The sequence below is a fragment of the Pan paniscus genome, chromosome 9 (genome assembly GCF_029289425.2).
Source record: "Pan paniscus chromosome 9, NHGRI_mPanPan1-v2.0_pri, whole genome shotgun sequence".
NCBI classification, from domain to species: Eukaryota; Metazoa; Chordata; class Mammalia; order Primates; family Hominidae; genus Pan; species Pan paniscus.
In genome coordinates, this window is record NC_073258.2 from 58,496,094 (window position 1) to 58,523,079 (window position 26,986).

The window sequence follows — 26,986 nt, forward strand, 5'->3', positions numbered from 1 at the left end:
AGTACAGGAATATGGAAGGGAAGGCACTGAGACAAGGGGGTGGTGGCAGGTTGATCAAGTTGGTGGCCGGGAGGGAAAGAGAGAACTGGATCTGTTTTAGAATGAGGAATTTCCTTCTGGCATGGATGAGTGAGATGGTGAGAGAGAGAAGGGCAAGGGAGAAGCCCTCTGCTCTTGAAGGGGAGGACAAAGAGGGAACTGCCCCTTGATGAGGAAACAAACAGAGGCCCAAGGGAAGAGTGGCCAAGGAGAAAAGGAGCTTTTCTGAACATAGTGCCGCTCCCTCCCCAGGAATCCAGAAATGCTCCCCTTTGTCAAAAAGTGTAAGTTCCCTACCTCTCCCTGACCCTGTGCCATGTAACCCATCCTAGGAGTTGCTTAAGAGCCAGGAAGGTGCAACCATCCCCTCAGCCCCCACCGCCTGCAAGCACACACCTACACACACACACACACACACGCACACAAAGGGCTGTGGAGCAGACAATGGCTGGGGAAGAATGCAGGTCCTGTCCTTCTTGTGGTCATTTCCACACACTGGTGGGCACCAGGAAATACAGGCAGAAACCTCGAAGGTTTTCTTTCCTGGCATGCGGGTCTCCAATCTTATGCTGTTCTTTCAGACAATGGGTCTTTGCATTTGAGGCAGCAAGCCACTGACTGTCAGGAGTTAGTTCAAGCAGGTCAAAGGAGAATCCTGTGTGCCTGTGGGCTGAAGCTGCATGCAAACCTGCTTGCTTGAAATGTTGAAGTTTATGCGAGGGTGTGGAGGGAAAGGTGGCTAGATGTGACTTTTTAGGTGATTTTTTGCTCTGTGTTCTGGGCAAGCCCTGGTAGGCTTCAGTGGGCAGGTATTGTAAAAAGGCTGCACCATCCAGTGCTCCTTTGGGAGATTTTAGAAAAGGGATTCAAGCTTTGGAATAGCATTAAATGGCCACAAAGTTCCCTTCCAATGTTGAGGTTTTGTGTGATACGAGGTTTGCAAATGTTCACTGTCTGCATCTCTAGAGCTTGGCTCAAAGTTGGTTCCTAAATGTTCTGTGTTCACGTGTATATTCAATGCTGTGGTTGTTTATAGCCACAAGATGGTATGTTGGCCCAGGTGAGTGCAAAATCTGGCTCAGCACATTCCCCATCTGGCCTGGCTCCACTGGCTCCAGGCAGAGATTGATGGGGGAGAGAGTGGGCTCCTAGACCAGCCCGCTCAGCCCCCACTGCCCTTGTCTCTGTCTCATCATGATCAGATAGAATCCTCCAGTCCTCAGGGCTGGAGCCCAGCCTGCTGGAGCGAGTGTGCGAAGCTCTTTAGCATCTTAATTTCCAACCCCATCCATCTCCTAGCCTGACAGCTCCCCACGGGACACTGCCTTCCAGTTACATCAGCGCCCTCTGCAGCCCAGCCCCCTGACCTGAGTCCCATCTCCGTGTATGTGAACCCATGCACGTTGTGACTTCATGAGTCCACCGTCATTAATTTAGCAAAAATGTACCAGCATCTCTGCATGCCAGGCACTGTGGATTGAGGACGGAATGGTGGGCAAAAGCAGACAGGGTCCTCGCCCTCATGGGGCTTACAGCGGAAGGCAAGAGATGGGATTCATCTGATGATCTCCACAAACGTGAAATGTCAACTGTGGCTTAGAGGTGCACAGTTATAGAGAGCCACTTCTGTGAAGGTGTTTGGCCCAGTCAGGGAGTAAGGGAAGGTTTTCTGGAGATGTGACATTTTAGCCAAGACCCGAAGGATGAGTAAGAGCAACCCAGGTGAAAGAGGGAAGGAAGAGAGTTCAGGGCAGAGAAACCCACCTCTGCAAAGGGAAGGAGCCTGGCAAACAGGGGAAAGAAAAGAAGGTCATTGTGGCTGGAGCCGAGGGAGCAGAGATGAGTGAGGGTGGTGTACGGTGGATGGGAACACACACAGAGGCCGGACCTCAGACACCCTTAGAGAGCTTTTGTTTTTACAGGAGATGAATAAACAGAAGCCATGAAAGCATTTTAACCCATGTGTCTGTGTGCACTTTTGTGTGTGTGTGCACGTGAGTTTGAGAGAGAGAGAGACAGACACGATGAGATCTGAGTTGGGAAGAGCACCTGGGCTGATTCCCTGGAAGTGGAAGGAGTAGGAGTGGGTGCAGGAAAACCTGCTAAGAGGCAGTTTATGGAGAGAGGTGACAGTGGCTTGGACCCAATTGAATTTGAAGGGATTTTTAAGGCTATAGTGTTAATATTTCACTGATACTTCAATCTCTTCCCCATCATCCCAACCAGGTCAACAACCTAGACTCTGCCTAACATGAGTCCATCATTTCTCTGAGAACTTCTCAGCAACACACCACCTGGTCATCTCACATACGCTCTCACCCCCGCCCCTGGCCTCAGCTGCTTGTCTGTGGTTGACACCATTTCATCACTATTTTCCTTTACCCACTCCAGGGCACACAGAGAGGCCTGGACTTACCTGATGTTTCTCACATCTTTTCTGGGCCCACGTGGTAATCCCCACTCACCTCTGTGGAGTGGGACTTCCCGAGAGCCCATCCCCATTCTGGATCCTTTGGGGACCTGAGAAGTTGAAGGAAATCCCTAGGATCTGAGTCCCTGGAAGCAATAGCCTGTGCTTGGCCTGAGGTTGATTTCCAGGGCCTTCCTGGAGGAAGCTGCCTCCTTGCAAACTAGGAGGCCAGGGACTTCCCAGGCCTTTGATGCCCCATTGTGCTGAAGGGTCACTGGTGGCTGCTGGAGCCTCTGACCCCATCACAGCCCTGCCCTACCTGCCCTGTTCCTCCCCCATACAAGACCCAGTCCACAAACTTGCCATCTGTGCAGCCCCATGCTTTGGTTCATAAAATTCAGCCTCATTTCAGATCTTAGGTGGGAGTTCAATACATAAAGCAGGTGAAAGGGAGGAGCTGCTCTGGTTTAAAGAGAAGGGTCTAGAATCCTGCCTTCTTGGCTCTCCACTCCATCCTCTCAGCCCAGGGTATCACTGTGAGGCACCTTGTCAGCACAATTAAGTGACAGATATGGTGGAAAGAGCTGTTATGGTGGGAAGAACTGTTGGGCTGCCCCATCTTTTTTTTTTTTGAGACGGAGCCTTGCTCTGTCCCTTAGGCCGGAGTGCAGTGGTGCAATCTCGACTCACTGCAACCTCCGCCTCCTGGGTTGAAGCGACTCTTCTGCCTCAGCCTCACCGGTAGCTGGGATTACAGGCCTATGCCACGACGCCCGGCTAATTTTTGTATTTTTAGTAGAGATGGGGTTTCACCATGTTGGCCAGGCTGGTCTCGAACTCCTGACCTCAAGTGATCCACCTGCCTCGACCTCCCAAAGTGCAGGGATTACAACATGAGTCACCATGCCTGGCTGGATGCCCCATGTGGACCAGTCATCCTGGTCCAGAGAGAGGAGTGACTCTCATTCCTGCCTGCCCTCTCCCCCAATATGGTACATAGAGCACTTGGTTAGAAGCCTGGCTCTGACACCAACTAGGAGAGGGCCTCCTAAGAGTGACTTTACATCTCTAAGTCTCAGTCCCCATATCTGGAAAATGGATTTAGGAATACCTCCTCCCTGGGAGTTATAGGGAGGGGAGGTAACATATGTCAAGTGCCTTGCGGAGATGGTGACTCAGTAATAGATGGCAACTGCGACTACTTCACAAAGACCCCCCCATCACCCCTCCCCCTTTCCCTCTGCCCAGCTCACACCTTCCTAAGAGACCCCTCTCCTCCTCCCACACACACAGCGTGCACTCTTCACACCCACTCCCCAGCCTCCTCCTTGACTCCCTGGGGGCGGATGGGAGGGTGCTGGGGCGCGGCTCTGGCCTCTCTCCTGCACATCCCACCTGCCAAGGAGCTGCCACACGCCTTCCGCTCTATAAATAATAAACCATGAATGCGAGAAGAAAATAGTCAGAGCAGCAGAGTAAATGCCAAGAATCGAAGGCTCAGGCCTGCCCTAGCTCCTGAGCCCTGGCCTCCAGAGACAGCCTCAGCCCCTCCGTTCTGGAAATGAAGCATCCCCTTCTTTCTAGCCGCCTTGATGACATCCCGAGGCCCTGTGAGGCCATTGAAATTCTTCCACTTGTTATTTAAGTCAGAGAGAGAATTCTAATGTGGCCTCTCCGCCCCACTGGGCACAAGAAGGAGCCTTGAAGGAGGAGGAGGAGGAGGTAGGAGATTGGTTGATTGTTCCTTGGAGTCCTCGGCCCTTTCCTCCTGAGACTTTCCTAAGCCAGGAGATGCTTTCACTGGTGATGGAGCAGGAGCTGGTAGGAAAAGCACAGGGTCCGGTTCAGGGGGCCAGCATGGCCTGGCTTTGAGCTGGGACACAGCTAGAGACCTTCGAGTGAAGAGGCTGTGAGTGGTCTGGAGCAGGTTGTCTGGTTAGAGCTGACATACCAGCTTTGCAATCCTGGGCAAGTTAGCACCCTCTCTGTGCCTCAGTTTCCTCATTCATGACATGAAGGTAATAACGAAGCTGTCTCAGTAAGAATGTAGTGAAAGATTCGGCTTAGCAAGTGCTGCATTGGTTATATAATACTAGTCTGAACTCTGCATCTCCAAATGTTCCTGGACTTTAAGGACGCAGGGCAGGGGCCTCAGAAAACCATTTCCTTAGGTCGACACTGAGAAATATGTCTATTCTGTGGCTAGGCACATTGAGGCTCGGTTCCAGAAGGGTGTGTTTAGACCACAGTTTGCACTCTGCGAATGTACAGCCAACAGCCATCTTAGCTGGAAGCAGAGAGCCTAGGCCCCAGACCTCACTCCCTTCACTCTGCAGGGCCCCAGGCTGTGAGCTAATAATGCTCATTTGGGTTTCCTGTGACAGGGAGGCTCCCTTCTCTTCTGCAAGGACGTAATTTGGCAGATGGGATTTCTACGTGAGGCATACTTCCTTGTGAAATCTGAATGAAACCCCTCCCCTTCCAAAAAAAGAAGAAAAGAAAAGTGCTGGGAGATAAAGCAGCACCACAAGGCCCCATAGAAGGCGGTGTGCATGAGAGCATTTTACAAGCACGCAAGTCACTCTAAGTGGTGCGTTAATCAGGATGCCGCCTGCCTGCTCTAAAGGAGCAATAGGAAAACAGGTAACGGGTTTGAAGCCATATGCTGGTGCTGTGACTACACCCTTTCTCTCCTGCTCAAGAAATCATTCAGAATTCAAGCCAGTAATACTACTGAAAAAATGATAAATATGTGAGGTAGTAAATATGATCATTAGCATGACATAATCATTCCACAAGGTATAGGCATATCAAAACACCCACATTGTGCCCCATGAATACGTACAATTATTACTTATCAATAATAAATAGGGCTGGGCATGGTGGATCCCGCCTGTAATCCCAGCACTTTGGGAGGCCAAGGCAGGCAGATCACTTGAGGCCAGGAGTTTGAGACCAACCTGGCCAACATGGAAAAACCCCATCTCTACTAAAAACAAAAAAGTTAGCCAGGCGTGGTTGTGCGTGCCTGTAGTCCCAGCTACTCAGGAGGCTGAAGCACGAGAATCACTTGAGCCCGGGAGGCAGAGGTTGCAGTGAGCCGAGATGGCGCCAGTGCCTGGGTAACAGAGTGACACTCTGTCTCAAATAATAATAATAAATAGTATTTATTTATCAAAAATTTAAACTTAAATTAGAATAAAAAGAAAAAAAGATTCCAGTGAGCAAAGGAAGACCCATGATGGGGATAACACCAAACCCTCTCACTGAAAACCGAACGAAGAGCCGCTTGCAAATATCCGCTGGGGTTTGCAGTAAATAGGATTGTGGTGTCCAAACTATAAGTGGCTGGGACCCCCGGTACGTTCTGGGAGCTGCTGCTGTAGGTGACCCCAGAGATCATTCAGTCCAGCCTCCACCTGAGGAAGGGGCCTCCTCTCAGCACACCTGCCAGGTGAGCAACATGCTGTCCTGGAGTCTTCCCAGACGTGTGGCACGCGTGTGGTGACTTTCCGCAGCAGGCGGTTCTGGGATTGAAGTCCTCGCCCACCTCCTTATAGAATCCTCAGGTCAGCCCAGCTCCTGCCTCTGCAGCTTCCCAGCCTCTAACTCCTACGGCTTTGTCTTCTCTGGGCTACACAGTCTCAAATTCCTTCCACTCACCTTCATCTGGTGTGGTTTTCCAACCTCGTGCCACCCTGGTTAGAAGCAGAAAATGCCCTCACCCAGCATTTCCAAAAGTGTGCTCCTCTGTTCCATGAGACGTCACCAGTATTTCTCCAAGACTGGCTTCTGTGGTCAAATAAGACTGGGAGACAGTGAGGTTAACAAAATGTAATAGATGTATTTGTTTGTTTACATCGTATGTTTCTCGGGGAAGGAGGAGGGTTGCATGGCATTTTCTAAACGTATTTGATGAGGTTTTCTCATCTGTCGAATGGGAATGGTGGCAGCATCTACCTCCCAGTGTGCCATCAGGAACAAAGGCAATCTTGCCAAAGGCTGGAAGTGTGGGATTAAGTGAGGCTGAGCGGGGACTTCAGCCTTGAGGGCTGTGATTGGCGATTTCAAATGGAAAGGCAGGCACTTTATAGGAAAGCAGAGGCACGAGTTGCCAGCAAGTATTTGCAGGCCCTTCTTGCTCGAGGCGGGGAAAGTCTGAGAAGGAAGATAGGGATGGAAAAAGGGAAGGCCTCATCCACGTGGTCCCATTATGGCTTAAAGCTGTAGGAAGGCGCCAGTACAGGTAAATGACCACTGGGTGGCAGCACAATCCAGGGAATAAGATCAGACTCTTCCCTCCCTCCTTCCCCAGCACCCCCACCTTCAACCGAGCTCCTTTACCTGCCAGGTAAAAGCTCAGCCGCTGTCCCCCGCTTCCTCCTCTGTTCTCATCTGACACCTGGGCAGATAGATTCTGCCAAGCACCGAGCTCCCAAGGACCTTTATTGATTTGTTTACTGAGCTACTTTGTGTTGGACACTTAGGGTACAGCCGTGGGCCAAGGCTGGAATGCACGGGAGCAGAGGCCTGGGATCCTCTGTCCTTCTGTCTCCTGGGTGCCTGCCAGAGAAGTGGCCCCCATCAGCAGCATGGAATGACTTTGAGCCATGCATTCTCAATGGGGCCATATGGCCCCCAAGGAGGTGAAAATTGGTTCTCACTCTTTTTATGCATAAAGCACAAATTTGCATACAGTACATAAACAGATATCTGTGATATCAAAGTTTCATGGAGGGGGGGACCACTAGGGGAGAAAATGTCTAGAAAGGCACCTGAGGGGCAGTAGTGGGACAAAAGGTGGAGAAACGCTATTCTAAGTCAACCAAGGGCTCACTCTAGGTCTCACGCCTCCGGAAGGAACCATCCGCACACCCTGCCAGGCATGGCCAAGTGTTGGCAGGAAGGTGACCTCTCCCAGCTTCTGTCTGCTGGGTCTATGGACTCCTCTCTTTCTCTTCATTTATGCTCTCCTGCCCCAGGTGGGTTTTCTTGCACGAGAAGGCTTACCAGGTACGGGACACAGCCATTGAGTCCTCGGTGGTAACCAAGGTGAAGGGCTCCGGACTCTACGCCAACAGAGTCATGGATGTGTCTGATTACGTGACGCCACCTCAGGTATGGTTCCCCTACCCAGAGAGGCATGTGGATGTCCAGACACTGGGCAGGTTGGAAGGGAGAAAGTGAGCAAAGAGTGCCAATGGGATTCCCAAACTAGAATCCATGATGTCACTGATCCAGAGGACCTCTCCCCCAGCAGCTGAGAGCTGTGCGAGAGCTTGGGCCTGTGGTGCTGGGCATCAGGAAAGCTGGGTTCCTCTCCAGGCTCTGCCACAACTTGTAATGCAATCAAGGACAACACACATGGGGGAAGGGGGCCATGTGGGTGGCTGCAAAGAGCCAGCTCTGCCCCTCACCAGCCCTGTGACCTTGGCCAAGTCACTAGACACAAGCCTCGCTTTCCTCATCTGTAGAGTGGGGATAATCAATTATAGTCCCTGTCTCACTGATTGGGACTGTTGGATGTTTTTCTCTCCCTTCCTCTCCTCCCAAGGGCACCTCGGTCTTTGTCATCATCACCAAGATGATTGTTACTGAAAATCAGATGCAAGGATTCTGCCCAGAGGTGAGGGGAGGACAGAGGTTGGGTGAAGCAGGTCAAGGCTGAAAATGTTGGTGGGAGTGGGAGCGGTGGCAGGGAGGGGCGAGGTATGAGCAGAGGCCCCAAGTCTGACCTTGCAACTGGGACCTGGGACCTCCACCCTCCTAAGGCTGTTGGTTGTGGGGAGGTCGAGGGAGTCGCAGAGCTCACCAGGCCGGGACAGTGTCCTTCACCAACCTGTGACCCGTCTGCCCACAGAGTGAGGAGAAATACCGCTGTGTATCAGACAGCCAGTGCGGGCCTGAGCGCTTCCCAGGTGGGGGTGAGTCCAGCCCCTTACCCACACCACAATCCCAAGTGTTAGTGGGACCCATGGGGGAGAGCCCGTCGTTGGAGAGGGAGTGGGAACCAGCCTGTTCCATGTCATTCTGCTGGCATTTACAGTTGCTCCCTGGGTGCCACACCCAGTGGGTGCTACAAAGGTGGCATGGCCCCTGCCCCCAGAGGAGTTCCCAGTCTAGGATGGTGGTGACAGACAGGGGTGCTTGAAGTGGCCTGTGCTGTCCAGGAGGTACAAAGGACTGTTGAGCCTAGGGGAGGGGGAGAGATTGCTTCTGGGTGAGCAGTACCCAAAGGCTTCCTTGAGGTGGTGACATTTGGGATGGTCCCTGAAGATGAATAGGATTTGGCAGGACAGAGGGGGCTTCAAAAAGTTCATTCCAGACAGAAGGAACAGCTGCAGCACAGACTTAGAGGCAAGGAAGGAAGCACAAGAAGAAGAGGTGTCCTCAGGGTTGCTGGGGCTCGGAGCACATGAAAGGAAGGCTGTCACCTCCCTTTGGCTGGGTCTGGGGCTCAGGAGAAGCAGCAGGAGAGAAGTCAGCTCCCTTTTCCCTGCCTGCTCTTTTCCCCCACTTGCCAGGGTCCCTGATGGGGGGAAGGGAAGAGGGAGGAAGGAAAGGGAGAGGAGCAAAGGGCAGGCAGCCACCCAGCAGCTGTGGCTCTCACTTTAGGGATCCTCACTGGCCGCTGCGTGAACTACAGCTCTGTGCTCCGGACCTGTGAGATACAGGGCTGGTGCCCCACGGAGGTGGACACGGTGGAAACGTAAGGCTCCAAGCCAGACAGGAGGAGACAGGCCCCCACCTCAGCTCCCCTTTGCCCATGTGGGAGCCGTGCGTCTCTGAGCTTGAGGAGGGTCTGTGGCTTTCTCCAGTGTTGTCCCTTCCTGGTGTGGGGGGTGGCCTCAGGCCCAGGGTATCATCTTCCCCAGCCCACCCACCTGCCTCCTCCTCCTGCTCTGACACTCAGGCACAGACAGCCCCTTCCTGTAGCCCACTCTCAAAGTGCCCTTTATCTATAAGAGGTCTCCCTTTGGAGGCATCCACCAGGAAGGTCGCCCTCAGGTGAAAGCCTTCATTTCCCCCTCTTCTTCCTGGAAAGCTAAGGCCTCCTGTGCTCACCCACAGGCCCATCATGATGGAAGCTGAGAACTTCACTATTTTCATCAAGAACAGCATCCGTTTCCCCCTCTTCAACTTTGAGAAGTGAGTCCCCACTCCTTCCCTAAAGCCAAGATGCAGGCACCCCTGGCCCTGCCAACCTGTTTTCAGGGAAGTGGAGATGCCCCCTCGCCACAGTTCTTCCCACTTTCGCTCCACTGACCCATCTCCCTGGGCCTACCATTCCCAATCTCCCAACGGGCCTTGGCCACTGAGGATCAGGTGAACTTTGGGGTCAGTTTCTCTGCCAGCCTCCCCGCCTTGGGGCTCAGACCCAAACGGGAGTTTTGCTTGGGGTAGGAGAGGGACAACTTAGGCCTAGTCGTGGGTCAAGGATGCCTTCAACGGTTGAAACCCTTTCGGTCTCGTCCCATTCTTTTTCCCCACATCTAGCCCATGTGTGGAAATCCCTTTTCTCTTAGTCAGTTCAGCCCCCCTTCATTGACTTACTCATTCCACAGCTACTCAGTGGGCATTGGCCATGTGCAGAGGGCAATGCCAGTCACTACAGAAGTGCACTAGGCCAGGCGCAGTGACAAATGCCTGTAATCCCTGCACTTTGGGAGGCCGAGACGGGTGGATCACGAGGTCAGGAGTTTGCGACCAGCCTGGTCAACATGGTGAAACCCCGTCTGTACCAAAAAAAAAAAAAAAAAAAAAAAATTAGCCAGGCGCCGTGGCGCACCCCTGTAATCCCAGCTACTTGGGAGACTGAGGCAGGAGAATCGCTTGAACCTGGGAGGCAGAGGTTGCAGTGAGCCGAGATCATGCCACCGCGCTCCAGCCTGGGCAACAGACCGAGACTCCGGCTCAAAAAAAAAAAAATGCACAGAGTAACCAGGAATGATTTCTGCCCTCTCGAACTCCCAGCCTGGCAGCTGGAGATTAGTCACCGACATACATCACCCTGATAAACAGGGAAGGCGGTGATGGGGCACCAGAAAGATGCAGGGAAAGGAAAGAGGGGAGGGAGATGGCGAGGTCCAGATGAAGGCTGAGGGCTCAGATCCCCCCTAGGCGTGGAGGGCCCTGAGGCTCCGGAAGGCGGGGAGAGATTGCACAAGACGATCTTCCCATGAACCCTGGGCTGACCTCTCTCTCTGCTCCTCCCCAGGGGAAACCTCCTTCCCAACCTGACAGCCAGGGACATGAAGACCTGCCGCTTCCACCCGGACAAGGACCCTTTCTGCCCCATCTTGCGGGTAGGGGACGTGGTCAAGTTTGCGGGGCAGGATTTTGCCAAACTGGCGCGCACGGTGAGGACCTAGCCATCCTTCCGCGACCCCAAACTCCCCACCTTCAGCCCTTTCCCAGATTTCAGGGCCCTTTGGCCGGCACTGGCCAGGAGCCGCCGCGAGACACCGCCACCTGGTGGAAGCATCCCAGGCCTGCCACTGGCTTTGTGCCTGAATCCTTTCTGCTCTCCCCGCGCAGAGCGGTCTTGCCCCCCACCCCTGCCGAGTCCACCTTCCTCAAGCCTCAGTTTCCCACTCCCATCTTCACACTTCACCTCAGGCAAAGGCCTTAGATCTGTAATAAGCCCCAAACGACGGGAAAGTAGACCTGTGGCCACTTTCTCCTGTGTTGTAGCTAAAGCACTGAAGATCCCGAAAGTAGGACTCAGAGGCTCCAGTGTTCGCATCCGAGCCACAACCTTTTTTTTTTTTTTTTTTTTTTTTTTTTTTTTTTTTTTTGAGACAGAGTCTCGATCTGTCGCCCAGGCTAGAGTGCATGGCGCGATTTCGGCTCACTGCAACCTCCGCCTCCCAGGTTCACGCCATTCTCCTGCCTCAGCCTCCGGAGTAGCTGGGACCAAGCCCGGCTAATTTTTGGTATTTTTAGTAGAGTCAGGGGTTCGCCGTGTTAGCCAGGATGGTCTCGATCTCCTGACCTCGTGATCCGCCCGCCTTGGCCTCCCAAAGTGCTGGGATTACAGGCGTGAATCACCGCACCCGGCCACCACAGCACTTCTTTACTGAGCAGTATATGACATGTCACTTTCCGTTCTCCCTGCCTCCGTCTCCCACCTGGAGGATGGGAGGAAATCATTTGTCACCACCTCCACCCCACCCCCACCCTGGCCCAGCGCAGGGAGTCAGACGGCGAGGGGAAAGCTCATACCCGGCCCGTTTCTTCAGGGGGGAGTTCTGGGCATTAAGATCGGCTGGGTGTGCGACTTGGACAAGGCCTGGGACCAGTGCATCCCCAAATACTCCTTCACCCGGCTCGACAGCGTTTCTGAGAAAAGCAGCGTGTCCCCAGGCTACAACTTCAGGTAATTCCCTGTCTCCTGGGACACCAGGAGAAGAAGGTGCGGGCTGTTAACGGCAATGTTTATTGGGGAGACAAGATCCCACATCCATCCACCCACCCCTGGCCCCAAGTCCCACCTCAGGTTTCATTTCAAATCAGGAAGGACTCTCTAACAGCCATTAGGATCTAGCTGGTTGTCCTGGGAGACAGTGTCTCCTTATCACTGAAGGGGACCATGCCAAGGATTCCTGCTGCAGGTCAGTAGTTAGAAGAGAGGGCCAAGGTCTCTTGAAATGCTGGGGTTCTGCGATTCTTTGCCTGTTCCTAACACTGGCCTGAAACTGTGATGTGCTTAAGTGACTTCCAGATAGGCCCATTCCTTGCCCTGGGCCTGAATTTTCTAAGGTTTCTCGCTCTACAAAGTAAGGGTGATAACTGGTATCATTTTACATTTTACAAGATGGCAACTTTGCATTTCTGTCCGCAAATGTGTGTCACCAGTAGCAGTTATAATTGTCTCTGGTTCTTCAATGCCTCTCCAAACAAGAACTCAGACCAGTCTTTAAATATCATCCCAATGGCTTTGAGGCTTCAGGGATCTTTTCGGGTTTTGTTTTGTTTTGTTTTTCCATTTTGAAGAAAGGCAGAGAGGAATTAGAGGACAAACTGTTTGGAAGCAACTGAAAGCGCTTAAACAAGCCATTGGTCTTCTCCCATCCTAATTTCCCCACCTATGAAATTGTGATAGTACCACTGTGATCTTCAGGATTCAATTAACCAATGTGTGAAAAGCTTCAGCTTTCTGTTTTGTTTCTCTCTTCTTTTTTTTCTGAATCATTCATTTATTGATTCATCCATTAAACACATAGCAATTGTCTACTACGTGCTGAGGACCGTACTCAGTTATCTTAGGTTAGCAGTTCTCAAAGTGTAGACTACAAGGTCAACACTACTTATTAAAGGTTTTGTTTTCTTTTTAATTGATAAATAACAATTGCATATATATGGGATACAATGTGATGTTTTGATACATGTATACATTGTGGATTTCCCCCAGTTTTTGAAGATCCTGAAGTTTCTGGCAGGGCCCTGTTTAAGTACACAGCATTATACACTAAACAGCTTAAATAGAACAAATAGGGAGTGACCAGGGAAAAAAAATACATAAGAATATATTTCATTTACATTTGAACATAAGAATATATATTTGAATATATTCAAATAAATGTTACTCAAATTTCCTTTGTTGAGGTGGTTTTCTCTGATACAATGGCATACGTAAGCCAAAAATAATCATTTCACCTTTTAAAATTGTTAATTTATAACTTAAAAAAATAATCACCCACCCCATTAAGCTTTATATTTAATAGTTTAAAATATACATGTATATTCTCTGGAAAGAAGAATCTTTAAAAATTGAAGTACTTTCATCATCAACTCCAAACTTTAAAAAAACCATAGGAAACAACACATATTTTAAAGTAGGTTAAAAATACTGTTCGGCTCACTGGCAGAAATTGGCATATTTATTCAGTTGGTATATCACACTGAGATCAATACAAAGGATATTTGTATGGTGGCTTAAAATAGTAACATATTAATAAAATTCTCATGATCTAAAATGCAAGTTTTCATCTTCATAACTTCCCTTTGGCCATTGGGAATTCTTTAATTCTCCAAATAACTCATTTGGCAGGAAAGCTTATGAAGAATGTGAATATTATAAAGACCCCCAGCTACTGATATCATACAGTTTTAGAACAGCATCTCTCATCTAAATAAGAATTGGTCTGGAGTTCTTTATCTCCAATTTATTGCACTGTGGCTGCCTTCCCTCCCTCCCCACCTGAGCACAGAAGGATGTGGGATAGACCTGGTCCTAAATAAGCTTGGAGGGTATTTGGGGAGGCAGGACGGAATATCCCCAAAGACCCTGTCTGCATAATTCCCAGAGGCCTAAGAGAAACCACCCCCTCTTAGGATCTCAGATAATTGACTCCCCCAACAAAGTCCCCCAGGCCAGAGAAGAAGGAGGCAAAGCTGCTTAGTTTGACCCTTGTGATTTAAAAGTTTCCAGAGGGCCGAAGTAATAGCCCTGACATTGGGGGACATCTGATATCAGTGGCAAGCAGAGGGCTCTGCCCAAGCCCCTTCCCATCCCTTCACCTGGGTGCCCACCCACCACCCTCATGCAACCTCAAACTACTGGCACCCAAGGCTAAGCTAAGAGCCCACGTGTGGGAGGCTGCAAAGCTGTCTTTCTGAATGCTCGAATAAGAGAGAAAGGGTCACAAAGCCAGCTTCAGTGTGGGTCACAGTGCACTTTCTATGATATGGTAAGATGTATGCTGTTTTTTAGAATCTCACCAAGCTACTTATCAGTAGAAACCATACTAGTCACCCTGTGTGCAAAACGTTTTGTGTGCTTCAGCTCAGCATTCCTTGCATGCCCTACAAAGTAGATGCTACAATATCCCCCCCAACTTTATAAAGGAGAAGATGGAGTCTCACTGTTAAATAACGTTCTCAAAGTCACAAAGCAAGCAAGAGGGGGAGCCTGGATTCAAAACATATTTCTTTGGATGATCTCCACCCCAGCCAGGAAGACTAGGGACATTTGTACTTGTTAATCCTCAGGAAAAAAAGCATGCCTATGTGGTTGACACTTTCATCCCAGCTTAAAAACAAAGAATCTAAGTTCCAAGGAGATTTCAAGACTAGCAGATGCTGGCAGCACAATTCATAGCCCGGCCTTTTGTCTCCCAAACAAATTCATTTGCTGCTCCCTCCAACAGAGGCAGATTTTTCAACACCCCTACTGTTGCCATTTGCTCTGGAGGGAATGGAATTATTCAGCCAAGATTCGGCCGTGCTTGAATCTGCTAACTAAGACATCCAGAGGCAGCTAGAGATTCACATTTCCATCACTAATTACATTCGCAGCTCCCTTCCAAATGTCACTCCCCCCCGCCCCTACTTTTTGTAGCTCTTTGCCTGCAGAATCAGAGATTTTGAGAATTCATAGCTGTTGAAGTTCCCTTGCAGTCACCCAGAGTAAGGCGGTCACTTTACAGATGAGGAAGCGGAAGTTCCAAAGGGGGCATCTTAGAGTAGCCTCAAAGGTCATTGGATCTCAACTCCTAATGTGACCCTTGTGATTTAAAAGAGTTTACGGACCCACGTAAGAGATTATAGGCCCATGTAATCACCCTGACACTGGGGGATATCTGATCTCCGTGGCAAGCAAAGTGGCCTGCTCCATTCATTGGAAAGGTGACCTCAAATTGAGCCAAAATGTGCCTCCCTTTAACTCCTCTCCAGTGTACTTGGTGCTGTCCATGCAAGTTAATCTTTATTTTTGTGATCCCCTAAAGATTCTGTTCTTCCCCTACCTGAAATTTAGTGGAGAGATTTTATTTTTACTCCTTGGTCTGTTCTGCGTGGCTAAAGACTCCGTGGGCCGCTTTAACTTAGTATTTTTATGAAGCCTCTTTCCAAGCACACTGAGATTGCAGTTGGTGGGGTCATCTGGATTTCTAGCAGACAAAGTGCAGCAATTTCTAAAAATAAGAACTGTTGAGAGTCAACAGTTCAGTGCTGCACAAGTGAAAGGCGCCCTCAGCAGAGCCCTGCAGTTCTTCAGGAGGCTGTCTTCTCTGTTGGCAAGGTTTCTGAGGCCCAGGTAGACTCTCAATTCACAGGAGCAGGATTTTAACAAGAGTACTATATTTCCCAAAGTCCTGGGAACAGGTGATGTTGTGTATGTGTGTGAGTGTGTGTGCACATGTGAGTTCGTGAGAGTGGGTGTATTTGTTAGTGGGTGAATGTGTGAGGCTGAGAGTGAGTGTGTCAGTGTGTGTGCGTGAGTGTATAGGCATTGATGGTGCAATGACAGATTAAAAATACTGTATCCGTCAGGGTCCCCGCAGGAAACAGATGGCACATTCTAACTGGGTAATCTGAGGAGAGTTTAATAAAGGGACTGTTTCAAAGGTGTGGGCAGGGTGTACGGAAACCACACAGATAGTGCAGTGCCAGGGCCAGAAACAGGACACTGGTTACCACCCAGGTCTGAAGAGGCGAGGAGAGGAAGCAGTGACAGGAACATGGAGACGGACAGAGATGTGAGCAGAGGACAGCCTGACATGTGGCTGTGACTCAGGAGAGCCCCACCAGAAGCCAGAGCTGAGGCAAAGCAGCCCACTGAGGCAGCCTGGGGCAGGGCGAGGAAGGGAGGAGCACGGACCTGAGGGGCACCTGCAGAGATGTCCAGGACAAGTCCTGACAACTTACGTCTGTGAAATTACAGCCCTTCCTTAACTTTCAGAGGACTCTAACTGCTTTATGCCCCCGATGAAAATGGGGACCATTGTCCAAGGAAGATGCATGTATTCATAGACATGAGAAAATTCACAGGCAAGTTCTCTTCTTAAAGGATATTTTCCTTCTTTTTTTTTTTTTTTTTTTTTTTTTTTGAGACAGAGTTTTGCTCTGTTGCCCAGGCTGGAATGCAGTAGTGCAGTAGTCTCGGCTCACTGCAACCTCTACCTCCCGGGTTGATGCAATTCCCCTGCCTCAGCCTCCCCAGTAGCTGGGATTACAGGTGCCCGCCACCACGCCCAGCTAATTTTTGTATTTTTAGTAGAGACGGGATTTCAACATGTTGGCCAGGCTGGTCTCAAACTCCTAACTTCAAGTAATCCACCCACCTTGGTCTCCCAAAGTGCTGGGATTATAGGCGTGAGCTACCACGCCTAGCCAGGTTATTTCATTTCTACAAATAAGATATAAATACATTCTCAGAGTAATAAATCCAACCAATACTGATATATACAAAGTAATGACATGGGAAGTCCCCTTCATTCCCCCAGGTCTGCACCCTTTGCAGGGAATTAACATCTGGGACGGTTTAATGAGTTTCCTTCCAGTTCTTATTCTATGCATTTATATTTATGCAGCATAAAATTCCAAGACTTTGAGGCCCTCTAAAAGCCTATCCCGTAGCCAGGTGTGGAGGCTCCTGCCTGTAATCCCAGCACTTTGGGAGGCTGAGGCGGGAGGATCCCTTGAAGCCAGGAGTTTGAGACCAGCCTAGGCAGCAATAACAAGACTCCTTCTCTACAAAAATAAGATTAAAAATTCTAAAAAATAAATAATAAATGAAAGCCTATCCCTGCACCTCAGATTAAGAGCCCTAGAGTTAAGTTTGCAAAGCCCTTTCACACCTATTTTTGACAGATCACAGCTCACCATCTTCCCCCACCCCCAAGGTAGGCTCAGAAAGATTTCAAAACTTGCCTGAGATTATACAGCCTAATTAAGAGGCACATCAGGACTCAAACCCAGGGATTTGATCTATATATCCATTGCTTCCAGCATACCTTGCGCCATCACATGCGCAAAGGGGGAAAAAAAGGGGGAAAAAAATAGCTCTAAGAGATATACCTGGTAGTGATGGCTGGTGTGATTGACGGGAGAGAATCGAAACTGCATTTCAAAATGCCTGATTTCTTGTTTCTCCTCTGAGAGTTCCTAAGACAGCTTTGCTACTAAAAGGCAACGCAGTTTTGGATTTCCTCTTTTGGTGTCTGGGACAAAAAAACATTTGTTCAGCTGCTAGATGTTCCTGGTGCGGTAGGTGTTTCTAGTGATCGTTTCATGTTGGAAATGTACCCACAGCAGCTTTCATGAAGCTCGGAGATTTGGCGCCTGTCCTGCTTCCAGGCAGAAACGTGTGGATCAGCAAGATCTTAGGCCAATTGACAGAGACAGAATCGAAGTGCACCCTTGGCTTTGATCATTCTCTCTACAATCTGGATTTTTCTCTTTCCAAAAGCCATAGAATATGTGTTAAAAGCAGCCAGCACCGTCATTTCCACAGAAACACTTGAAGGCCCTCTTCCATGGGAAGTGTACTTGCTTGAATTCTCCATAATCCATTTTCTTCTTCATCTTTTTTAGGTTTCAGTGGAAGTGATGCAATTAGAGTGATCTTGGATTTAGATAGCCCTTTATCATGTTCATGTCTACCCTATTCTCACAGCAACCAGTATTATTCATAGAAAATATTAGCTAACACTCATTGAACACTTACCAGTGAGCCAGAGAATTAGCAGGTTCTCTGTGTGATTATCTTGTTGACCCTGAAGAGAGAACATTTTAGAGCCAGGTGTGGTGGCTCACACCTGTAATAATCCCAGCACTTTGGGAGGCCAAGGCAGGCAGATCACGAGTTCAGGAGTTCAAGACTGTCCTGGCCAACATAATGAAACCCTGTCTCTATTAAAAATTTTTTAAAAAATTAGCCAGGCGTGGTGGCACGCACCTGTAATCCCAGTTACTCAGGAGGCTGAGGCAGGAGAATTGCTTGAACCCAGAGACGGAGGTTGTAGTGAGCTGAGATCTCACCACTGCACTCCAGCCTGGGCGACAGAGTGAGACTCTGTCAAAAAAATAAAAAAAGATATAACAGCTCAAGAGAACATTTTAGAACTGGATACCTGAGCTCAGGGGTTTCATCTACCTGTCCAAGGCCACACAGCTCCTACTGCTGGAGCCAGAATTCAAACCCTAGCAGTCTGGCTCCAGAACCTGTGCTTGCAACCACAAGTAGGACAAGTATGGTAACGCCCATTCTACAGATGAGGAAACTGAGGCCAAAAAGATCCCTCTCAGGAGCAGAGAGCGAGTAACCTGGCTCTCAGGTACATCTTCTGACTCCAGGTCCATTGATCTTTCCCTACCTTATTAATTAAAGATAAATTAATAGTAATGCATTTTTAAAGATCAACAAGAAGCGTTTTTTTAAATGTCTGCCTTTGAGGTTGATTTGGTGCCTGGAATATGAATAAATAAGTACGGCTTTGGGCCCTTCTCTAAGGAGAATTCCAGCCTGTTCTAAGGATGTTGCCCCACCCTGAAGCAAAGAGTCTGCCAGGAGATATTTTCCTATCAGTATGAAATCAACTGTAAAAGTGTATTTCAGCTGGCAAAATTACTTCCCACCAGGCAAAGCTTTGCTGAGAACACCACCACTTTCACTTAGAAACCCAAATTCCAGGCCCAAGTTTTCCCTTGCAAGTCAAACCCGGCTCCGGCAAGTTTGTTGCTGTTTTTCCTGCTGCTGTAACAGTTACGTGTCCCTGCTTTAAGAAGGAATTTCCACCACTCGATGAGAGGATGGATCATTTCTAAACAGATGTCTGAGAGCTTCCAAGGGATTTGTACATTGTGATAAAAAAACCCTTCTCCATTCAGCAAACGTTTATTGACTGCTGACTACTGCAAATGTCAGCTCAGCATGGGGAAGTACTTCTAACAGTTAGAGCTATCCAAAGCTAAATTTGGGCTGCTCCTACAGGTAGTGAGTTTCCTTGCACTGAATGTATTCAGGCATCGGCAGGGAAACCCTTTGTAGATAATGTAGGGAGAACTTTGAAGGTCTCTTTCAACTTCCAGATTATATCACATGCTGGGCTTTGTGGCGAATACAGAGATGAACAAGACCAGTTCCTAGAATCAAGCAAGTTTTAATATAGTGATGATAAACTTGAATCCAAATAACGAAAAATGCTTATACAAAAGAAATATATATATGTTATGCTGGGGCAAGCCAAGGATGGTCAAGATGAAGCAGAAGTAAAGCAGAAGGATGTGGGCTACAGTTCAGGCCTTGCTGTAAATGCTGGATGTGATGTTAAGCACGTCTCATTGCCTCTGTGGGCCTCAGTTTCCTCCTCTGTAAAATGGGCTGGTTAAAGATGATGATCTTTTAGGCTCTTTCAAGCCCTAAAAGTCTGAATCAACATGTGTGGGTGTCTGAGGAAGGGCTGTGGAAATTTGGGCTGCTGAAGCATGCACTATTATTTATAGACCTATCACAATCACGTTGGAATGGAGCTCCAGCCCTGCCCTGCAGAAGCGCATCTGACAAATGATTTATTATGGTAATTGACGTTTGTACTTACTCATTCTTTATCTCTTGCTGGTAATGCCACAAGGGAGCGCGCGCACACTCACACACACACGCACTCACACGCACAACATCCCAGCACTATTAGGCCTCAGAACCATTCGATTGAGTCCTGTGTTAGAGGTGTCCTGTCTGGTCACAGCTAGGGGTGTCTCAGTGAAGGCCCTGGAGGCAAAGCACATTCAGCTGGGGTTTGTGAAGAAATTTACACAACAGGAACCAGCATGGGAGTCGAGGCACACAGGGATGAACAAAGTGGGAAGCCGTCACCACTGTAGACCTGCCGCCCCCGCGGGAGGAATGGGAGCCTGGTTTTGAGCTGGGGTGCCTGACAGGAGCAGCAGTCAAAGTGACACAGCCACAGGCAAAATCAAGGCAGAGCAGGGAAGCGGCGAGCAGATACATACCCCATCCCCTCCTTCCCACCCTCGGGTCCCCTGCCAGTGCCGCCCATTGACCAAATTCCCCAGAAACCAGGGGGGAGGAAGCCAGGGAATGTGGGCTGCAGAGGTCCACCTGCAGGGCTGCCCAGACCAGAGACTGGCTCCTGGGGCAAGTGCAGAGTCTCTGGCCCACCAGGTAACTATCCCCGCTGCCCTTCAAGTGTCTGGGCTCCAGTGGCCCTTCCAGCCACGCCTGTCAGAGGAGCCCCCGACCCTGAAAACTCTGGCCCTGCCTGTGCCTCTGGGCTGCTTTCCCCTTTTCCAGCTCAGTGCTGGCAGCTGTTCGGGCTCTGTTCTTTCCTCTGATGCCTATGGCATCATTGCAGTCACAGCCATGCTGTGCTTTCTCCACAGCTGAGGTGTTTTCACAGACACCAGCTTAGCAAGCTCCCTGCCCACTGAGGCTGCAAGGAACTCCTTTTGGCTCCTCTCTTAGGGAGGCAGTAGGGGTAGGCAAGGGCTTTGGAGTCAAGCAGCCAGATTTCAGATCCCACCTGTGCCCCTTGCAGGCAGAGTAGCCTATGGAGCATGTCTGTGCCTTTCCCCAACCTGTAAAATCAGGCATGTTGCCTGATGACCAGTACACAATATTAAGAGAAAGCTGTGTGCTAGGTACTATGTTCAGCCTTCACATTCCATAGTCATTTAATCCTCTAGGCAACCCTAGAGCTACTGCTCTCATCTCCATTTTACAGATGGAAAAACAGACTCAGAGAGGTAATTCGCCCAAGGTCATATAAACTAGGTGGCACAGCCGGGATTCAGGCCCAGGACTATCTCATTTCAAAGTGCGTAAGCCGCCAGCTAACTCGTTCAGCTGTTGTGAGGCCTAAATGAAACAACAGGTGTGGAAGCCTCTAGCCTAGTGCTTAGCAGGAGTAACTGTCCCACATATATTTTCCTACTCTTTCCCGCATTGCCCCTATCAAGAGGCTGGCTCCCACAAGTGGCACCCACTTTCCCACCTAGCTAGCTGCCAAATCTAACTGTGTTCTGCTGGGGAGAGAAGCAGCCTGTTGTTACTACCTTATACTAGCTCCACCTGCAGAATCAGGAGCATTTGGAGAAACCAGCGGCAGCAGGAGGGAGCCCTGAGGACAACCTACCTAAACTCAATCTTTGAGATGTCAAGAATCTCAGAAATTATTTATTCTTCTAGCAAGCATTTACTCAACCCCCTACTGTGAGCATTAGGCCTTTGGGCAAACAGAAACAGTGAGATATGAGGCCAGGCGCGGTGGCTTATTCCTATAATTCCAGCACTTTGGGAGGTCGAGGTGAGCGGATCACAAGGTCAGGATGGAGACCATCCTGGCCAACATGGTGAAACCCTGTCTCTACTAAAAAAAATACAAAAAATTAGCTGGGCATGGTGGTGCACACCTGTAATCCCAGCTACTTGGGAGGCTGAGGCAGGAGAATCACTTGAACCTGGCAGGCAGAGGATGCAGTGAGCCGAGATCGCTCCACTGTGTACTCCAGCCTGGTGACAGAGCGAGACTCTGTCTCAAAAAAAAAAAAAAAAAAGAAAGAAACAGCGAGATATGGCTCATAGTCCGTAGTCCAAATTATTAGCTATAGTCTGGTGTGGCAGATACTGTAGTAGAGGGCTGAATCCTAATGGAGAGAGAAAAGGCAGCCCTGGGGGATGTCCCAACCCCAGCTCATGCCCCTGGTTTGTAGCATTGGCTGGATTTCTGTGAGGTAAATACTCCAGGATGGTCAATTTCAAGCTACCAGGGTGAAGTCACTAAACATGGAATTGGGAAGAGATGCACACAATTGGCTGCCTGCTGGGATGTGTGGACCCAGCTGCTGCCACTTCCATCTGCCTCTACCCACCAGCCCACCAACCCTCTTCCAGCTGCTTCAGAAACACCACGTTCTTTCCCGTGAGAGGGCCTGCAGATCCCTCAGCCAGGAAAGCGGCCCCCACCTCTGGCCTTCTTGCCCTTTTAACTCTCCATCCTTCAAGCCCCAGCTTGAGGGTCACTTTTTTTTTTTTTTTAAGTTTAAGTTCTGGGATACATGTACAGGACGTGCAGGTTTGTTACGTAGGTAAACGTGTGCCGTGGTAGTTTGCCGCACAATAAACCCATCACTTAGGTATTAAGCCCCACATGCATTAGCTATTTATCCTGATGCTCTCCTTACCCCTGCACCCCCAACAGGCCCCAGTGTGTGTTGTTCCCCTCCCTGTGTCCATGTGTTCTCATTGTTCAGCTCCCACTTATGAATGATAACATGCAATGTTTGGTTTTCTGTTCTTGTGTTAGTTTGCTGAGGATGATGGCTTCCAGCTTCATCTATATCCCTGCAAAGATCATGATCTCATTCCTTTTCATGGCTGCATAGTATTCCATGGTATATATACCACATTTTCTTTATCCAGTCTATCATTGATGGGCATTTGAGTTGATTCCATGTGTTTGCTATTGTGAACAGTGCTGCAATAAACATGCATGCATGTATCTTTATAATAGAATGATTTATATTCCTTTGGGTATATACCCAGTAATGGGATTGCTGGGTTAAATGGTATTTCCGGTTTCAGGGTCACTTTCACATGAAGCCTTGCCTAACCCCCAGCCTAGGTTAGACATCTAACTGTGCTCATAGAATGGCACTCCTCTCCTTCCCAACCCTTCCTTATGTCCGATTTTAGCTACTTATGGGCTTGTGTGGTTAATTAGTATTTCTCTCCCTCTCATGACAGCAGAGCTTGGCAAGGTATCAGCAGTACCTAGAACAGTATCTGGCACAGAGCAGGTGTGCTCCAAATGTTTGTTGAATGCTGAAAGAACAAGAGGTCATCTGAGCTGGGCCCTAATGGATGAATAGGAGTCTGCAAGGTGGAAAAGGGAGGCGAGAGGAACAGCATGGGCAAAAGCATAGACATCTGTGTCTGTGGGATGTGTTCAGGAAATGCAGGAAGGCAGGTAGTCTGGTGTGGCTGGAACTTGAGCATGTGGCAGGGAGAAGAGCCTGCAGATAAGGCAGGTGGACTGGGCCAGGTCGGGAGGGGTCAAGGTATGGAATGGTCCTGTCATTCTCACCAACCCCAATCCTAACCAAAAAAATAAAAGTGACCTGGTAAGAGCCAGAGGACTTGGGGAAAATCAAGGCTTGGGCATGGTGTATGTAGCTGAACCATCCCCCTTTTTAGATGAGGAGGCTACAGGGTCCTTCTGTCCTGACACTGCATGACCCCCCAGGCTTCCTGTTCTGCTCCCAGCCAGTGACTCTGGGTATGGAGACCCACCTAGCAAATGCAAAAAGATGCCCCAGCTGGAGAACGAAATTAGTTATGACCCAACAGAAATCAAGCAACAAAAGAACAGTGTAGAATGCTGGCTAAGAGTGTGGGTCCGACAGCTGGACTGCCTGGGTTCGAATCCCAGCTTCACTCACTGTTGGTTTTGTGACCTTAGACAAGTTGCTTCACCTCTCTGATCTTGATTCCTCAGCTGTGACATGGGAATAGCAACAGTACTTAAATGCAATGGGGTGGTTGTGAGCATTAAATGAGCTAATAAGCGTAAGCACTTAGCACAGTGTCGGGTCACAGAGGAGTACTCAGTAGATGTTGGCTGTTATTATTACTAATATCATTATCTACAGGAGCCAGGAGAGTGTAATGATTAAAGTAAATGTAGATATTGTTTCATTTTATCTTTATGCTAGGATAAGAAAGGGATGTGTTTTAAGCACTGACTATATATGGACACTCTCTCAACTCATCCTCCTCAGAGCTCTTTTTCCTCCAATTTTTCAGTTGAAGTAAAAAGCTCAGAGAAGTCGAATGACTTTCCCAAGATCAAGAAGCTAATTCACAACAGCCATAGCACCACACCCAGATCCCCTAGGGCCTCCTTAGAGGGTTTACTCCTGGGATATAGCATCATGGGACTGTGCCCTCTGTCTAATCCTGAGTAACTCCCCAACTTCAGCTCTTTCTTTGTCCCTTGGCAAATTACATCTCTCAGCCATGAAATTCTGGGAGTTTGCAACAGTCAGGGTTAGCATTGCTAGTTGCTATAACAAACAAACCCCACATTTCAGTGGCTTAATGTGAAGGTTGATTTCTTACCTATGGCACAGTGCACTGTGGGCCAGTGGGGGTGGGGAGCGCCATGCAGTCATTCAGGGATCTAGGCTCCTGCCATCTTGACTCAGTCTCTCTAGAGCCTCAGAGTCCTCTCCTGACTCCTGAGCAACTGGCCATCAGGTGAGGAAAGGGAAGACATAGAAGGTACACTGCTCTAAACTACCTCAGTCCAGAGGTAACAAACCTCACGGCCATTCATATTTCATCGGCAAAAACTAGTCATGGGGCCCCAGCTAAATGCAGGGGACTGGGAAATGTGGTCTAATCATCTGCAAAGAGAGGAGATAACCAGACCCTGGTGACCAATGAGCTGTCTCTGTCACAGGGGTGGGCAGATTCTGTGATCCCCATCGGCCACAGGAGAGTGCAGAAGCTGGGACTTCTGGGTTACCCCCTCTGTCTGCAGCCTGGGCCCACAATCCCTGAGCTCTGTTCCTCCTCCCTCCACCCGGGAAGAGAACCAGTCCCTGCCAACCCTCCTCAGAGGGTGGGTGGTTGGTGAGATAATGATCTTACCATGCTTATTGCCTCTTGGAAGGCAGGTGCTGGAGAAAAACCAAGTCCGCTTTGATTTTTCTCCCTGTTCCCTTCACATTCCTTCCCAGGATAAATTTAGCCAGCCCTCACTTTGAACGGCAGTGCCCAGGATACGACTTTTTGTTCTCCAAGTTGATGTCACTGTCAGAGCCGTTTTCATGGTTGCAGCCTTTGGCCAGCAGTAAAGATTTCCGGATCACAGGCTCAGCCTCTGCCCTGCCCCAAACCTCTGTGATCCACCCTCTCACCCCTGCCCACTACCCATGGGCATGGGGAACCACATCTCTGAGACAAGGGCCTTAAATTCTCCAGTGATGTGAGACAGAACACAGTATTTAGAAGGCTTTGAGATCTTGCACAAGGGCTGCGTTATCCTTAACAGCCTCCGAGAGCTCAGAGGCAGGATGGTTCAAGGGGTATGAGCATGAACTTTGGAGGCATCGGTATGGATTAGAATCCCAGCTCTGGCAAGTTATCTTCTCACCTGTCTCCTCATCTGTACAATGACTCAACAACAGTATAGTCTTCATGAGATTAGTGGAGATGCTTATATTAAGGAACTTCCTATATTGTTGGTGCTCTATAAACAGTGGGCGTGGAGACAGTGATGGTCTATAAGGACCTCCTGGAGCCTTCTGCCCATTCCAGATACTTCTTTTGCAGACTTCTTTAAAATATCCCGAGAGTCCTCCTTGGAGAATTATGTTCTTAGACCCTGTCATCTTTATAGAAATGATGTCCTCTCTTGTGTCCATCCTATTATCCTCCTTTTGCTGCACCTTGAATTCATTCTGTTTTGCCTTGGTTGTGAGGCTGTCTTCCTCCACCACCTAGACTTGAACTTAGCATCATTTTAAAGCTGGTTTAGCCCCTCCCCTCTTTCCTTGACCTCCAAGCCCTCTTCCGGATAAGTGGTTGCACTTCTTTCTGCTGCCTTCCAAGGGCCACTCTCATTCTTACTCTGGGTCTTACTCTTTCTTGGGATCCCCTTGCCTCCCCTGCCCCTCCCTCAGCTGCACAGTCCACAAGGAAACACCTTCCCAGGTCAGGCTCCCCTGGAAACCTTTTTTTCACTGAGTCGTTCTCAGCCTTACTCGAGCAACAGGTACATCACTCAGGCACACCAGCTCTGCTCGTGCCCACGCATAGGCAGAGAGAGAAAATGTGTCACCCATTCTCCTGTGCTCCCTCCTGACCCAGATAAAGCTCTCTAGGACTGAGCTTGCTCCTCTGTAAAGTGGGAGTGGTCAGGGTAGGTAACCTAGGGGGAAACAGTGGGTGGTCTCACAGGGGTGACTGAATAAAGAGACTATACACAAAGGTGCATTCCAGGTAAAGGGAAGGGAACTAACCAGGCCAGTGAAGGGCCTCTGTGCTGGCAGTGAGGCCAAGCTGCTACCGCCTAGGCTGGCGGGAGTGAGGGGAGGAGCAATTCCCAGAACCTGAACAAAAGCTGAGGCTGCCCAGCCACCTCAATGCCCTGGCCTCTCTTTTTCCCTGCCCTCTGATCTCCTGTCAGCGCCTTCCATTGGCTGAACCCACCTGGAAACGGAGGCCAAAGCGGTCTTTGCAGATCAGGCTCTCAGGGCCCAGAGCTGGGCACAGAAGGGACAGAGAATGGCTATGGAGGAGCAGACAGAATCTCTAACACAAGAATCTCAATGGTGTTCGCGTTTACCCTGTCTCACCAACAGACCTTCTAGCAGGGCATGAGCACACCTGTGCTTATAGACATGGAAATGGACACCCTGAAGGCTAAGGAACACCAGAGGCCACATTAACAAGTGGTGGAGCCAGGATTTAGATTCATTTCTGCCTAATTCCAGAATGCCCCACTGCCAGATGGCAGCCAGAGCAGATAGTGGCAGACGTTCTCCTTCCCCATCACAAGTTATCTTCCTCCTATGCCTGTAATCCCTCAATGACTGATTCGCTGGGGCTGAGCATTTCCTTCTCTCTGTTGTACAGGTTCAAATGCAAATATCCCTGTCAGGAGCATCACGTCAATCACTGAACACTTTCAGGGAATCAGTTTCTCAGGCCCCTGGTGGGAGAGGCCTGGGAATCTGTGGGGACTGGAGACACTGAGAGGGAACAATGTGGACCCCACACGGCTAAGG

At 49.4% G+C, this 26,986-nt stretch overlaps 1 protein-coding gene across 6 annotated transcripts in view; it reads left to right on the top strand.

Moving 5' to 3' along the window:
* P2RX3 (purinergic receptor P2X 3) overlaps window positions 1–26,986 on the top strand; it is a 38,232-nt gene that overhangs the window by 3,193 nt on the left and 8,053 nt on the right. For 3 of the 6 annotated variants that reach the window (XM_055094326.2, XM_003826436.7, XM_063608158.1), the window contains 7 exons: window positions 7,432–7,567; window positions 8,004–8,075; window positions 8,310–8,373; window positions 9,065–9,158; window positions 9,521–9,598; window positions 10,668–10,809; window positions 11,692–11,828. In XM_055094326.2, coding sequence (XP_054950301.1) covers window positions 7,432–7,567; window positions 8,004–8,075; window positions 8,310–8,373; window positions 9,065–9,158; window positions 9,521–9,598; window positions 10,668–10,809; window positions 11,692–11,828 — 723 coding nt within the window. The remainder of the gene's footprint in view (window positions 1–7,431; window positions 7,568–8,003; window positions 8,076–8,309; window positions 8,374–9,064; window positions 9,159–9,520; window positions 9,599–10,667; window positions 10,810–11,691; window positions 11,829–26,986) is intronic. The other 3 variants (XM_055094328.2, XM_055094329.2, XM_055094327.2) reach the window with 1 other exon arrangement.